This window comes from Salvelinus sp. IW2-2015, unplaced genomic scaffold (assembly GCF_002910315.2).
Source record: "Salvelinus sp. IW2-2015 unplaced genomic scaffold, ASM291031v2 Un_scaffold1265, whole genome shotgun sequence".
NCBI lineage: Eukaryota > Metazoa > Chordata > Actinopteri > Salmoniformes > Salmonidae > Salvelinus > Salvelinus sp. IW2-2015.
In genome coordinates this window covers 117,387-132,462 of record NW_019942807.1, presented here as the reverse complement: position 1 = coordinate 132,462, position 15,076 = coordinate 117,387, and the positions used below count along the sequence as shown (strand labels likewise).

General features: G+C 43.6%; 1 protein-coding gene across 3 annotated transcripts; it reads right to left on the bottom strand.

The window, feature by feature from the left end:
* Positions 1-64: 64 nt before the first annotated feature.
* Positions 65-13,960, bottom strand: LOC112070229 (heat shock 70 kDa protein 4). Of its 3 annotated transcripts, none has more exons than XM_024137650.2 (19): positions 13,519-13,960; positions 12,835-12,892; positions 12,296-12,436; positions 11,934-12,056; positions 11,650-11,749; positions 11,386-11,519; positions 10,879-11,123; positions 9,508-9,593; positions 9,228-9,379; positions 8,857-8,963; positions 8,508-8,641; positions 7,996-8,180; positions 7,605-7,715; positions 7,177-7,332; positions 6,826-6,951; positions 6,335-6,442; positions 4,401-4,520; positions 1,869-2,030; positions 65-1,046 (listed from the first exon to the last, which is right to left on the bottom strand). In XM_024137650.2, exons 1-19 carry the CDS (start codon positions 13,623-13,625, stop codon positions 837-839), a joined length of 2,565 nt encoding a protein of 854 aa, XP_023993418.1. In that variant the 5' UTR covers positions 13,626-13,960; the 3' UTR covers positions 65-836. The 3 variants fall into 3 exon arrangements, with proteins under 3 accessions (XP_023993418.1, XP_023993420.1, XP_023993419.1); XM_024137652.2 differs by having other exon boundaries at positions 7,605-7,703; XM_024137651.2 differs by having other exon boundaries at positions 9,517-9,593.
* Between the last annotated feature and the right edge of the window lie 1,116 nt (positions 13,961-15,076).

Genomic DNA, 15,076 nt, shown 5'->3' with positions numbered 1-15,076 from the left:
TCAAAATATAGCCTGAGAACGAAACTGCGTTCCTCTAAAATGCTCAAATAAGGGCTACGTGAAGCAATTTTCAATAACTTTATTAAAACCAAATTGCGACAATGACCCGGAACAGTTCGAGAGCACACAACAGAAATACCATCATACAGCGCTCATCGTAACAGGCTTATTGCAGTTGGCTTCTTTACATTTTATATCAGCAATAAAAGAATGGGCATGCTATTGGAAGCAGAAATACACCATCATCTTCATCAGGTACTAAGGGTAAATGTGCCGAAATTACAGTATGCCGCCTGCATTGACATGTGGAGTGGCGTGAATGGCAACMTCTGAAATGGCACCCTATTCCCTATACAGTGCACTACTTTTGACCAGGGCCAAATGGCCCCCTATTCCCTATGTAGTGCACTGCTTTTGACCAGGGCCATATGGGTACTGGTCAAACGTAGTGCACTATATARTAAATAGGGAGCCATTTCAGACGAAGCCAAAATAGTTGACACTCCACTAGTAGCTCTGGGCTGCATCTCAATCCCATCACCTTGCCTCCTTCCCTTGCTGCCTAGGTTGATTCCTTCCTTATCTCAACAGATCTGACAAGATAGATAAGACATGAGCAATGTGCTACAGTACTGTAGTTAATACATCCAGCATGCCTTTTGGTAGACCATTCAGGTAGACTTTATTTTTATCCCCCATAATGCTTTAGTTGAACTCATCTATCCAGTTCTATCAGGTCTGAAAGGGGAAGGCGACAAGGAAACATGGAAGGAGACACTTTTCAGATGAACACACAGCCCCTGGGAGATGAGACACTGGTTGCTGTCTGTGTCTGCTTAGTCAAGGTCCATGTCAGGTCTAGGTTCCGTGGATTCCGTGGAGGGGGGGATGCCTGTGCTGTCGGCGGTCTGCTTCTCGGTGCCCTCGGCTGGGGCTTTCTCCTGGCCATTGACTGGTCCATTCTGCTCCCCTGCCTTGTTGTCTTTAGGCAGCTCCACCTTGGGCTTGGRCTTGGTCACGATGGGGTTGCAGGAAGAGTACAGCTCCTATTGAGAGGAAATAATGGGAAGAGTGAAAGTTACAAATAACTGTGCAAGCAGTGTTAAGTTGGATAAGCAGAATGCTGGCATGTTTTATTACAGTAGTAGAATGATATTAATGATCAAAAGGCAATATTGACAGTATACTGTAGCTTGGTTGCAAGGTTGGGTAACACTTCACTAGAAGGATCCCTACACAAGGACTTCATAACACACCAATGTTGAATTCATAAGCAATAACCGCAAGTTGATATTTTTGTTAGAACATCAAAAAAACATCTAACAGTTAGTACTGTAGCTATTCTAACCTGTATCTCTCTCTGACTAACAGTATTAGCAGTTAGCCAGCGGTACTGCGGTTAGCCAGCGGTACTGCGGTTAGCCAGCGGTACTGCGGCTAGCCAGCGGTACTGCGGCTAGCCAGCGGTACTGCGGCTAGCCAGCGGTACTGCGGCTAAGCCAGCCGGTACTAGCGCTAGCAGCGGTACTGCGGCTAGCCAGCGGTAACTGGCGGCTTAGCCAGCGTACTGCGCTAGCCAGCGGTACTGCAGCTAGCCAGCGGTACTGCGGCTAGCCAGCGGTACTGCGGCTAGCCAGCGGTACTGCGGCTAGCCAGCGGTACTGCGGTTAGCCAGCGTACTGCGGTTAGCCAGCGGTACTGCGAGCTTAGCCAGCGGTAACTGCGGCTAGCCAGCGTAAACTGCAGCTCCCGGCCAGCGGTAAAGGAATTGTTAGCAGTACTGTAGTTAGTTGTAGAGTTGTAAGTTACCAGTACAGTAGTTAGTCAGCAGTACTGTAGTTAGTCAGCAGTACAGTAGTTAGTCCCACCTTAGTCTTGTCCTGTATCTCTCTGACTCTAACAGCAGGCTCCACAGTCAAGCTCAGTTTACTCTGCTGGTTCATCTTGCTGTTCAGCCAGATCATGGCTTCATTCACCATCTTATCCACCTTGTTGATCTCTTCCTGGTCCAGATGGTCATACTGCTCCTCCTGGGGGATGGAAAGACAAGCCAAGAAACAGTCTAATATACAGTGCATTTGTAAACTATTCAGACCATTTGACTTCTTCCACACTTTGTAACGTTACAGCCTTGTTCTAAAATGGATTAAATTGTTTCCCCCCCCTCATCAATTTACACACAATACCCCATAATGACAAAGCAAAACAGGTGCAAATGTATATAATTAAAAAAAAACTGAAATAATCACTTTTACATAAGTATTCAGACCCTTTACTCAGTACTTTGTAGAAGCACCTTTGGCAGCGATTACAGCCTCGAGTCTTCTTGGGTATGACGCTACATGCTTGGCACACCTGTATTTGGGGAGTTTCTCCYATTCTTCYCTGCAGATCCTCTCAAGCTCTGTCAGGTTGGATGGKGAGCGTCGCTGCACAGCTRTWTTCAGGTYTCTGCAGAGATGTTTGATTGTGTTCCAATCAGGGCTCTGGCTGGGCMACTCAAAGACATTCAGAGACTTGTCCCGAAGCCACTAATGCGTTGTCTTGGCTGTGTGCTTAGGGTCGTGGTCCTGTTGGAGGGTGAACCTTCGCCCCAGTCTGAGCTCTGGAGCAGGTTGTCATTAAGAATGTCTCTGTACTTTTCTCCGTTCATCTTGGCCTCGATCCTGACTAGTCTCCCAGTCCCTGCCGCTGAAAAACATTCCCACAGCATAATGCGGCCACCACCATGCTTCACCGTAGGGATGGTGCCAGGTTTGCTTCAGATGTGACGCTTGGCATAGAGTTAAATCTTGGATTCATCAGACCAGAGAATCGTTTCTCATGGTTTTTGGTGCCTTTTGGCAAACTCCAAGCAACCTGTCATGTGCCTTTTACTGAGGAGTGGCTWCCGTCTGGCCACTCTACCATAAAGGCCTGATTGGTGGAGTGCGGCAGAGATGGGAGAACCTTCCAGAAGGACAACCATCTCCACAGAGGAACTCTGGAGCTCTGTCAGAGTGACCATCGGGCTCGTGGTCACCTCCCTGACCAAGGTCCTTCTCCCCCGATTGCTCAGTTTGGCCTGTCGGCCAGCTCTAGGGAGAGTCTTGGTGGTTCCAAACTTCTTCCATTTATGAATGACAGAGGCCACTGTGTTCTTGGGGACCTTCAATGTTGCAGACATTTTTTAGTACCATTCCCCACACAATCCTGTCTCTGAGCTCTACGGACAATTCCTTGAACCTCATGGCTTGGTTTTTGCTCTGACAACTGTCGGACCTTATACAGACAAGTGTGTGCATTTCCAAATCATGTCCAATCAATTKAATTTACCACAGGTGGACTCCAATTGTTGTAGAAACATCAAGGATGATCAATGGAAACAGGATGCACCAGAGCTCAATTTTGAGTCTCATATCAAAGGATATGAGTACTTATGTAAATAAGGTATGTTTTTCTTTTTTAATACATTTGCAAACATTTCAAAAAATCTGTTTTTGCTTTGTCATTATGCGGTATTGTGTAGATTGATGAGGATTTTGTATTTATTTCATCAATTTTAGAATAAGGCTGACATAACAAAATGTGGAAAAAGTCAAGGGGTCTGAATACTTTCAGAATGCACTGTACATAATACATACCAGACACATCCTGAAATACAACTAAAGACAACTTCTGACATCGGCCTCCTGAAACCAAAGACGCAGTGAATTCAAACCCCAAGCAAAGAACAGAGATGTCGTCTTTAGTAACATACATAAAGACACATTTGGTTGGTTCTGAAATGCAGCTACATACTACATACAGGGCTTCTGATATCTGCAATGGTTTAGAATTGCCGTGAATATTTGAAACTTGTTACAGTGGAATATGAAGATATCTGGTAGGAAGTAACAATAGGATGAGGTTGGTGAACTGGACGGCATTTTAACAGAACTATTCTTGTGTATTCTCATCGTCTTACATCAGATAGCGAGTCCATTCTGCCTGCAGTGAGGGACGCCATCTGAAGTAAGACAATGGTGTATTCTAGTATTAATGACTGTACTATACTACATATCTACTACAGTCATACTTGCTCCTCCTGGTGTACATAAGTCATAAAGATGTAGTTCATTGTAGCAATAATTTTATTTTAAATGTATTTTACCTTTATTTAACTAGGCAAGTCAGTTAAGAACAAATTCTTATTTACAATGACGGCCTAGGAACAGTGGGTTAACTGCCTTGTTCAGGGGCAGAACAACAGATTTTTACCATGTCAGCTCGGGGATTCGATCTAGCAACTTTTCGGTTACTGGCCCAACGCTCTAACCACTAGGCTACCTGCCGCCCCAAAATAATAATGTGTATTAGGGCAGCGGTACCTTGGGTTTATAAGCTCCAGCGGTACCTTGGGTGTATTAGGGCAGCAGTACCTTGGTTTTATAAGCTTCAACGATCTTCATGTACATCTGGATCTGTTTCCCCATGTCATCGAAGGCTCTGGGTCTTTCCTCAGACTCCATGTACCTCTCCTGGATAGGCTGACCCAGTTTCTGGAGACAGTAGACAACACTTACGTCAGAAACACTAGATAATCCAACCCGTTTGAACTAGAATGAGGAGGAAACTAGTCATTTTCATAGCAATTAAACTCCTTTTTCAAACTTTGGTGATGCTACTTTCATCTGATTGTCAAAATGTAAAAGAAATTTGCGGAACACACAATTGACTTGGYAGGACTTGAACTCATAATGACAATTAAAAACTAGGGCCTCCCGGGTGGCGCAGTGGTCTAGGGCACTGCATCGCAGTGCTAGCTGCGCCACCAGAGTCTCTGGGTTCGTGCCCAGGCTCTGTCGCAGCCGGCCGCGACCGGGAGGTCCGTGGGGCGACGCACAATTGGCATAGCGTCGTCCGGGTTAGGGAGGGTTTGGCCGGTAGGGATATCCTTGTCTCATCGCGCTCCAGCGACTCCTGTGGCGGGCCGGGCGCAGTGGGCGCTACCAAGGGGGCCAGGTGCACGGTGTTTCCTCCGACACATTGGTGCGGCTGGCTTCCGGTTGGAGGCGCGCTGTTGTTAAGAAGCAGTGCGGCTTGGTTGGGTTGTGCTTCGGAGGACGCGTGGCTTTCGACCTTCGTCTCTCCCGAGCCCGTACGGGAGTTGTAGCGATGAGACAAGATAGTAATTACTAGCGATTGGATACCAGAAAAATTGGGAGATAAAAATAAAAATAAAAAATATTTTTAAAAAATAATAACATTGTGTGAGAAGTAGGCCTTGGTCTGAAGCCGAAAAAGGAAATTTCACATGAGCACAATGCTTACTCCACCCATGCTCTACCAAGGCTTTCCAGCACACAGATTTGACCTACTACAGTAGCTATGTTGGTTTATTGTACTTCAAACAATGTGTTAGCCGGTTGCTTAGCATTCAAACATTCTAAAAACAAGACTAGGTAACGTTAGCTAGCTAGCTACCTAGCTAATCAAAGTATATATGTTCGCATTTATTAATTAACCTCAGCTTGAATACCACCATATAACTAGTTATCTACAGTAGCCTAGTTTTGTTCTCAGCCACTTTGTATGACTGGCAGCCTGTTGCAGGCAGCAACAGCTGTTGTTGCCGAGCAACAGAGTTGCTCAACACTCAGATTCGGCTGAAAATGTTAGCATTGTCAGAATTGCTACAAAAAAGGTAGCACATCGTTGGTTATTAATGGACGAAAATGTTCACGTGAGAGAGATACATTATGTAATAAAAACTGTTGCACCATCAAACTTAGTCAATCCAACATTATTTTAAGTACAGTGGTCACTTTACGGACGCTATAGTCTCGTTTTTTTATTTTACTTTCTTCTTTTTTTACGAGGCAAGTCCGTTAAGAACAAATTCTTATTTTCAATGATGGCCTAGGAACAGTGGGTTAACTGCCTTGTTCAGGGGCAGAAGGACAGATTTTTACCTTGCCAGCTCGAGGATTCGATCTAGCAACCTTCCGGCTACTAGTCCAACACTCTAACCACTAGGCTACCTGCCGCCCGCTTTAATCCGACGTCTAGGATTTGAGCTAGGTAGGCGCAGAAAATACTCTGAAAACTAAATTGCTAACGACCCTGTAAAAAATCCGGTATGTGGTTCTTGGTAACGGCCGGACGGCTTATGTCGAGAGGCAAGGGAGTGTGTTGTGTACCTCCAAGTTGACTTGTCATCGACGTCGGTGTCATACTGGCTTAGATATGATGGTAGGGAGATTTTTATTTAACACTGAGCTTCAAACAATGCATACAACTGAAAGCATTACCTGGGACTAATTAGGGTCTGGGAAACTGTACCATAGTGACAGTGTACAACACTAAGCTTTACCTTCAGCTCGGCCATTTTGTCGATGTACTGTTGTTTAGGTTGGTCCTCTCCGTCTTCATACAGCCAGTTCTCTGTGTCCTCCAGTTGTAACGACAGGATATCCCGATCCTACAACACAGTCAAAACACAGGCATTAACATTCAGTTAAGGACAGGGTATACCATCCTACAACAATCAAATTCAACATACTGTCATTAACATACAGTACGCAATGGATGACTTTTAAACATATTACAGAGAATACAATTCTGATATAAAGTACTTTATAAAACTGTCTATCTTGTTGCTAATGGGATACTTCAGGACTTTGGCAAAGAAGCCATTTATCTACTTCAATGAGTTCATCTGACTGTAGGGAAGTAGTTACAGGGCTTCATTGACAAAATCCCAAAGTATCCCTTTAAGAAACCTGTTGGGTGTTTCATGGGCAGCTAATGTCAGACCGAATTGAAAGTACCACAGAAAGTGACAGAAAAAGCCACAGCGCTCACAGCTTCACTGACGAATTTCTCCAGCCTGCCGTGTAGTTTGTCCCTCATGTCGTACACATACTCCTCCACGTAATTCTTAGCGTCGTTCCTCTCCTTCTCCAGCTTGTCCTGCATGATCATTTTACCCTGTGGAAACGGACAAATCAACAACTTCAAGTTACCACAGAACACTCTTTAAGACCTACTCAAAACAGAGAGAGAAACATGTAAAATACAAGTATATAGAAACAGCTGGATGAATACAATGAAGAACAGACAGTCAGAAAGACACCAAAGAGACAGAGAGGATAGCAGTAGGAAGAAACACAACAGCTGAACCAAAAACAATCCAGAGATGTCAGATTGAATTACCTCATTTTCTACAAAGAGGTTGAGCATGTCAACGGCCAGCTCCCACTGAGGACTGTTCTCAATGGGAAGCTCCAAGACTTTTGTCTTGACTTTGGGMTTCTTGGCCTGGGGAGGCTGGTCAGACTTCTTCTCTGTCTTACTCTCCTCTGGGGAGGTCTGGGGAGAGATGAGGGAAACAGCATCATTAAGACTAAATAGCCATAAAGTAGTGCTCTTCACTCCTGGTGAGTGTTTTTCAGCCTGCTCCAAGATGGGTTTGTTTTGTCTGATCAGCTGCTTATTGGCAAGACAACACAAACTGATCTGGGACCAGGCTACTTGCTTTTGTCTAAGTCTGTACAAACTGCAGTCTTCCAGGACACAAAAGTGCAGAATGCTACCATAAACGTTACGATAATAGATGTCAAATGTGTCATATTCAATATTACCTCCATCTCCTCATTCTCTGGCGGCGTCTTCTTCTCCTCCTCCTCCTCTTCTGTCTCTTTCTGTCCATCTCCTTGGGCCTTTGTCTCATCCTGGTCAGTCTGCATGTTGCCCTGCAGAGAGCGCAGGTCTCTTCATTAACACCACATCTCTGCCCAATGATAGGACAGACAGACTTCCAGATAGGTACACTACTATATTTTGATGGCATTGCTAACTGAAGCCCCTCTTCCTCAGGTTGTATGGTTTAATAGCGCATTTGTACCTTTCATTGGACTCTGGTTTGGAAAGTTAATTGTAATTGTCTGTGTAGTGAATATTGAACAAGACACTTTGGTTAAAAAAAATATATATATACATAAAATGTGAATGAATATGGTTGTTATTAATCACCTCTTCCTCTGGTGTTGCCTGCTGTTCTGTGTCCATGGGCTCCTCTCCTTCCTCGGTCTTCTGGACCTCCACCAGCGAGGCTGAGGAGACGCTGAAGATGCCGTGGATGTTGACCCTCACCTTCACCTTGACCTTAGAGCTCTCCCCAGACGCCTGGGGCACCACCTTCTGGATCACAAACTGACCTATAGGAGAGGACACAGGAAATAAGGTGGTAATGGCACACAGTCGGTACATTTCACAGGAAATACTGATGACAAACTGGGCTCTAATGTATTGTCCCCTTCGGGGGAAACTTACATTACAGACACTTGACAAAAACACTTATAAACAACAACAAAAAATGTATACAAAAATCAAATCAATGATACGTTTCATATTGCAAACTGTAGTCAACAGGCCATTGCTGCTAAGTTACATAACTGACTATGTTTCTATGGAAGATACTGTTGGCAGACAGAAAAGGACCCACAGGAGCGTGGTTGATAGTGGAGTCAACGCCGTGGACATACCTATGGTGGGGTCGGGGTACGGCAGCTCTTTGGGGGTGTTGTAGTAGGCTTCCAGAGAGAAAGGCTCCCTCCGGTAGAAAGTCAACACTTTGGAGAAGGGTGCAGCATGGTTCTTTGGGAATACCTCGCAATCGCTACAATGAACAACACACATAAGTCTAGTTAGGACTAAAATAACTACAATGAACAACACACATAACAGTCTAGTTAGGACTAAAATAACTACAATGAACAACACACATAACAGTCTAGTTTATTAGCACTAAAGTAACTACAATGAAGCTATCCCACAAAAAAGAAATCTATAAAATCAAGGCGATAATAAATCCAGATACATATTGTAGTTTACCTCGAGCCTTCCTCTGCAGCAGAGTTCCATTTCAGAGAGATTGGGTAAGCAACTGCGTCTGTGATGGAGAACTCACGCACTTTGAATGCAGGGGACAGGATTGCACACTGAGGAGGCAGACAGGACATTCTTAGCAGGGAGGCAAACCATTATTCCATCACCATACTCCAGTAGAAATCAACAACAATGAATTAGGTCCTACTGGTAAGAATGATATGATATAAATGTTGGAATCCCGATCATTACTACATAGTATAGTAGCAAAAGCGTTTGGAGGCTAACTTTCTTTTTCTAATTTGCTGAGCAAGCAAATCCTGGATGTCCAAAGGTCATTTTAAGGTCAGGAGTGGGGAAACGAGAGATCATCAGACCTGCAGGGCACATCCTCTGGCCACGGCCTCATCAGCATTCAGGGTGGTGCTCAGCTCCTTCCCAAAGAATCTGCTGATCCTCTCTTTGACAGACGGGATACGGGATGCTCCGCCCACTATTTCCACCGCATAGATGTCCTCCTTCTTCAGTTCTGATTGGACAGGAACCAGGAAGGCACCAATCAGAACTGACAGTCACTGACATAACTCAAAACTATAAAAAGACAATACTCAATGCCTACACAGATAATGCTCAATTTGATGCTATATGCAAACCTACGATACTCACTGGCTTGCTCCATCAGGTTGTGTAGTGGTGCCTCCACTCTGGCCAGAACGTCAGCACACATCTCCTCAAACTGAACCCTGGAGAACATACAGATGCAGATGTAGGACCTTAATTTGATCACCCTGTTGTTGCAACTTCTTGCACAGCAGGAAATGCAAACGTGTAGTGTATTAAAAGTTAAAAAAGGCTCCTAAAGAGTTTGTAATTYCCACCTAAAAATGTCATACTTGATTTCCCCTAAATAAAAAATGTATCAATCCCTGCAAAAATGTCAATTAATTACAAATGTTGCTGCAAGATTATTTTCCTGCTGTGAGAAACTGGTCAAATAAGATGCTACATATGTATGCATCATCAACATGCAGTTTCTCTGATAAAACTACCAGATTTCAAGGACCACCATGCGTTCTATGGTGTCACTATACTTACAATATAATAATACACTGAACAACAATATAAAATGCAACAAATATAAAAGATCCATGAAATGTTCCATACGCACAAAATGCTTATTTCTCTCAAATGTTSTGCACAAATKKGTTTACATCCCTGTTAGTGCGCATTTCTCCTTTGCCAAGATAATCCATYCACCTGACAGGTGTGGCATATCAAGAAGCTGATTAAACAGCATGATCATTACACAGGTGCACCTTGTGCTGGGGGACAATAAAAGGCCCATCTAAAATGTGCAGTTGTGTCACACAACACAACACATGTCTCAAGTTTTGATTGAGTGCGCAATTGGCATTTTGACTACAGGAATGTCCACCAGAGCTGTTGCCAGAGAATTGAATGTTCATATCTCTACCGTAAGCCTCCTCCAAYATCGTTTTAGAGAATTTGGCARTACAACCAACCGGCCTCACAACCGCAGACCAYGTGTATGACGTCGTGTGGGCGAGCGGTTTGCTGATGTCAACGTGGTGAACAGAGTGCCCCATGGTGGCAGTGGGGTTATGGTATGGGCAGGCATAAGCTATGGACAATGAACACAATTGTATCGATAGCAATTTGCATGCACAAAATTACCGTGATGAGATCCCGAGGCCCATTGTGAGACCCATTTCTTTTAAGGTATCTGTGACCAACAGATGCATATCTGTATTCCCAGTCATGTGAAATCCATTGATTAGGGCCTAATGAATTTATTTCAAGTCACKRATTTCCTTATGAACTGTAAGTCAGTAAACTCTTTCATGTTGCATTTATATTTTTGTTCAGCATAACTTYGTCATGTGGTCATTGCATCACAGACCAAAATAATGACTCATCCAATAGATCATGTAAGACCTGTTTATATCAAGGACCACGGCCATGCATTCTGAGGTGTTCAGTTGAGATAACAATCTCAAAACACTATACCTGTTGAGTTTTCCAGAGACGTCGATGTCGTTCATAAAGCACTCGATGTTGAGGGGCAGGTCTGAGGAGTTGGCGCTCATCAGCTTCTTGAGTTTCTCACACTCCTGGTAGAGCCTGACCAGAGCCCTGGGCTTGGTCTTCACGTCCAGCTTGTACTTCTTCCCAAACTCCTCACAGAAGTGTCTCACCAGCATCTCGTCAAAGTCCTTCCCGCCCAGCTCCGGGTCGCAGGCCGTCGCAAAAATCTGAGGGAAAAGAAAATGGTATTAAAAAAACATGAATATGAGCAAAAACTAATTATTAGGGCCGGGAGTTTTTCCTGAGCCCATGTGACCTGGCCAGAACAACTCTAGGCCCTAGAGCACTTGTTTTGTTTAATAGCCAAAAGGTTATTGAAGTTGTCTGTAAATTCTTTGTGGACATTTCGGTTTTCAGTAAAAACAGTTATTTTGTAGAATCAGCATGACCCCCCATAGCCTCCTCTGTCTCCTGATTAAAGACACCTACCTTCAGCTTGCCCTTGTTGAAGGCACAGACAGAGGTCTGGTATCCAGAGTGTCCAATGTCTACAAACACCACAATCCTGGGCTTCTCCTCTGGAGCAGGGAGGTCCTGCTTGTAGATTCCATATGCCAACGCCACTGGACGGAAGATGTGTATAATCATTCTTTATTATGAAACAGCAAATCACCTTAATATCAAATAATACGGTGTGGGTGAGTTAAATAGCTACAGTAACTCTGTTAGGGGTCAACACAGCTCTCTCCATACCTGCAGTTGTCTCATTCATGAGCCTCAGACAGTTGAGTCCAGCGATCTGTGCTGCRTCCACCACTGATCTCCTCTCGGCATCCGTGTAGTAGCAGGGGACCTGAGGAGGATGATTCAGGCATGGTGAGCCAGCAGGCCTAGAAACTCAATTCTAAATTGTTTTTCCCATATCCGGTCTTTTAGTCTAACTGTCCAAACTCAATTTAACATGTGACCAAATTCCTGGTCCTTCTAGTAAAGTGTAGCGCCCAGTGCACACTAGCACGCTGCAGATTGATACTCACAGAGACAACGCAGTCAGCCACGGGTTTCTTCAGTGCATGCTCAGCGGTCTCCTTCATCTTGGTCAGAAGCATGGCAGTGACCTGCTCAATGCTGAACACCTTCTCCTCCTCCATGTACATSACCTAAAGGACACACAGACACCAGTTGTCATTGTAAATGATTGCTTTTGGGGTTTGCACAGGTAGAGTACAATACAGAATAACACATGAAAATATTATACGGCAAAGACAGACAGACAACCAATATCTATGTTGATTACAGATTAGACAAGGATGATGAGTAATCTATCTCTCCATTAGGCCTACTCATGTATTCCCCACCTTTTTAAGGAGAACTAATCGTCACTGTTATCTCTCCTTACCTTGATGCCAGTGGTGCCCGAAGGCATCTGCGCTAAGTCGTAAACAAGGCTGGATTTCAACCGCTGGATGTACGGATCAGAAAAAGCCCGGCCATGAAATCTCTTGAACCCTTGGACTGTGTTCTTGCAGTTTGTGACGACCTGATTTGGGATTAGCAGGGAAATGATGCTGCATTATGATGCTGCATTATGCAAAATAAATGAGTATCTCACATTAAAAAGTAACTTAATGATGTGATACCTAATGAAGCAGGAGAAATCAGAAATGATGGAATAGCTTAAATCCCGATCAAATACTTTAGATATAAAAAAACTGGCAAAATTGACCCCATGGTTATATTTGGGGTTCTTTGAGGACGTGAATGCATAATGATTCTCTTCTGTTTTTAAAAGTTCCATCAGGTAATCAAATATTGGCCTGGTTATGAAATCCCTATTTCTATGCATAAAACCATAGAACTTGTTAGAAGATTCATACCCTCAATGTGTCACCAGTCAAATAAATAATAAAGTAGAGGGCGTCCCCTATTAACACATACCTGGCTTTTTGCAGCTGCACCAATAGATCGATTCCGTGGTCCAAATGACACACATGCTCTGAAAGAATGACAAACATCAGTAAAAGGCTTGTCAGTTTTCACAGGGCTTTCCATAATAAGATAACAGCGCTAGCTAAGATAACACAGTAGTATTAAATTGCACATCTAAATGCGTTTTATTAGCTGGCTAGAAATACAGAGCAGCAAACAAATGATTCCTATGAACAAGTCCATTGATGTCGAGAGATTGCAGGCCTCCTCCCAGTCGCATTCAAGCGTCCATTCATACTTCATTAAAAAAAAAATGAACCCTTGTAAGGGGGACAACAATGAATCCCCATTGTTTTCGAAAACACTCAAGATGTTACGTAAGGAATGTAAGTTAAGGTATCACAAGTCAAATGCCGTAACGTTTAATTGGTAAAATAGCTAACAGAGTACAACGATTGCTCGTTTTTACAAGTCATGGGTTGATCTCTAGCTAGCAATAACATTCACGTGCTGTGTTGCAACGCTGCTCGGCTAGGCTAATGTTAGCCCGCAAGCGCACCTCCCTTGTCTGTCTTGCTGCCAAGGCCACAAAATGTGTTCCAATCCCTCTAGTTTCTCAATCACTTTAGAGGCAAACATGTTGAAAATTACAATTCACACCATATTAACCACACAAATATAAATGTCACTTACGGTGTACATCGATCACTATATTCATTGGCTACAGTTTCTATTCCTCCGGCTCGAGCAACCGCTACATAGCAGTTCAGGAACCCGACGTCGAATCCTACCACAGACATCTTCGCAAAATGTTACTTAATTAACAGATAATACTATGGAAAAGCACAAAGTAGGCTTACAGTTAATTCCCTAAATACGACAGACCAGACCGCAAACTGAATGTATCAATGTACGTTCTGGTTTAATTCATTATTCCCACCCTAGTTCCATGAAGATGCAACTGAGTGCGCTACTTGCCGGCAAATTGTTGATGCCTTCGAACAAGCTCACTTTCTACACCTCAACATGATAGATTTCAGTATAAAAGTCCTATGATGATGATTGCACAGATCTCGAAAACAAGACCCTAGGGCCGAAGCATTTGAAAATGGCTGGAGGTAACGCGGATGTCTACAGAGACCAACACAGGAACAGCATGTTCATGCTAGACTACATTACCAAAAGTATGTGGACACCTGCTCGTCGACCATCTCATTCCAAACTCTTGGGCATTAATATGGAGTTGGTCCTCCCCTCTGCTGCTATAACAGCCTCCACTCTTCTGGGAAGGCTTTCCACTAGATGTTAGAACATTGCTGCAGGGACTTGCTTCCATTCAGCCACAAAAGCATTAGTGAGGTCGGGCACTGATGTTGGGTGATTAGGCCTGGATTGCAGTCGGTGTTCCAATTCATCCCAAAGGTGTTCGATGAGGTTGAGGTCAGGGCTCTGTGAAGGCCATTCAAGTTCTTCCACACCGATCTCAACAAACCATTTCTGTAAGGACCTCGCTTTGTGCACTGGGGCATTGTCATGCTGAAACAGGAAAGGGCCTTCCCCAAACTGTTGCCACAAAGTTGAAAGCACAGAATCGTCTAGAATGTCATTGTATGCTGTCTAGTTAAGATTTCCCTTCACTGGAACTAAGAGGCCTAGCACGAACCATGAAAAACAGCTCCAGACCATTATTCCTCCTCCAAACTTTACAGTTGGCACTATGCATTCGGGCAGATAGTGTTCTCCTGGCATATTTCAGTAAGGCCATTCTACTGTCAATGTTTGTCTATAGTTTGCGCGACTTTATACACCTGTCAGCAACAGGCTGAAATAGCCAAATCCACTAATATGAATGGGTGTCCATATATATATATATATGGATTAATTCTATGGACCATTCTGTATTCTTTTGTGACAAATTATTCAAGGGTACAATATGTATTGAATTAGATAATTTTTAATGGTAATGATCATTCTCAAAAGGTGTTATCATAGTCTACAACCATAATGACATTAAACTTTTGTTTCTTCCTCAATATTAAAATGCTTTTATTAGAAAGGTTTTTGGTGTTGTAGGCTGACTTTGCCCACTACTACTTTTTTTTTTTACATTTTTTTTTTTTTTTTAACTAGGCAAGTCAGTTAAGAACAAACACTTATTTACAATGACAGCCTAACAGGGGACAGTGAGTTAGTTAACTGCCTTGGTCAGGGGCAGAAAAACAGATTTTTACCTTGTCAGCTCTGGGATTCA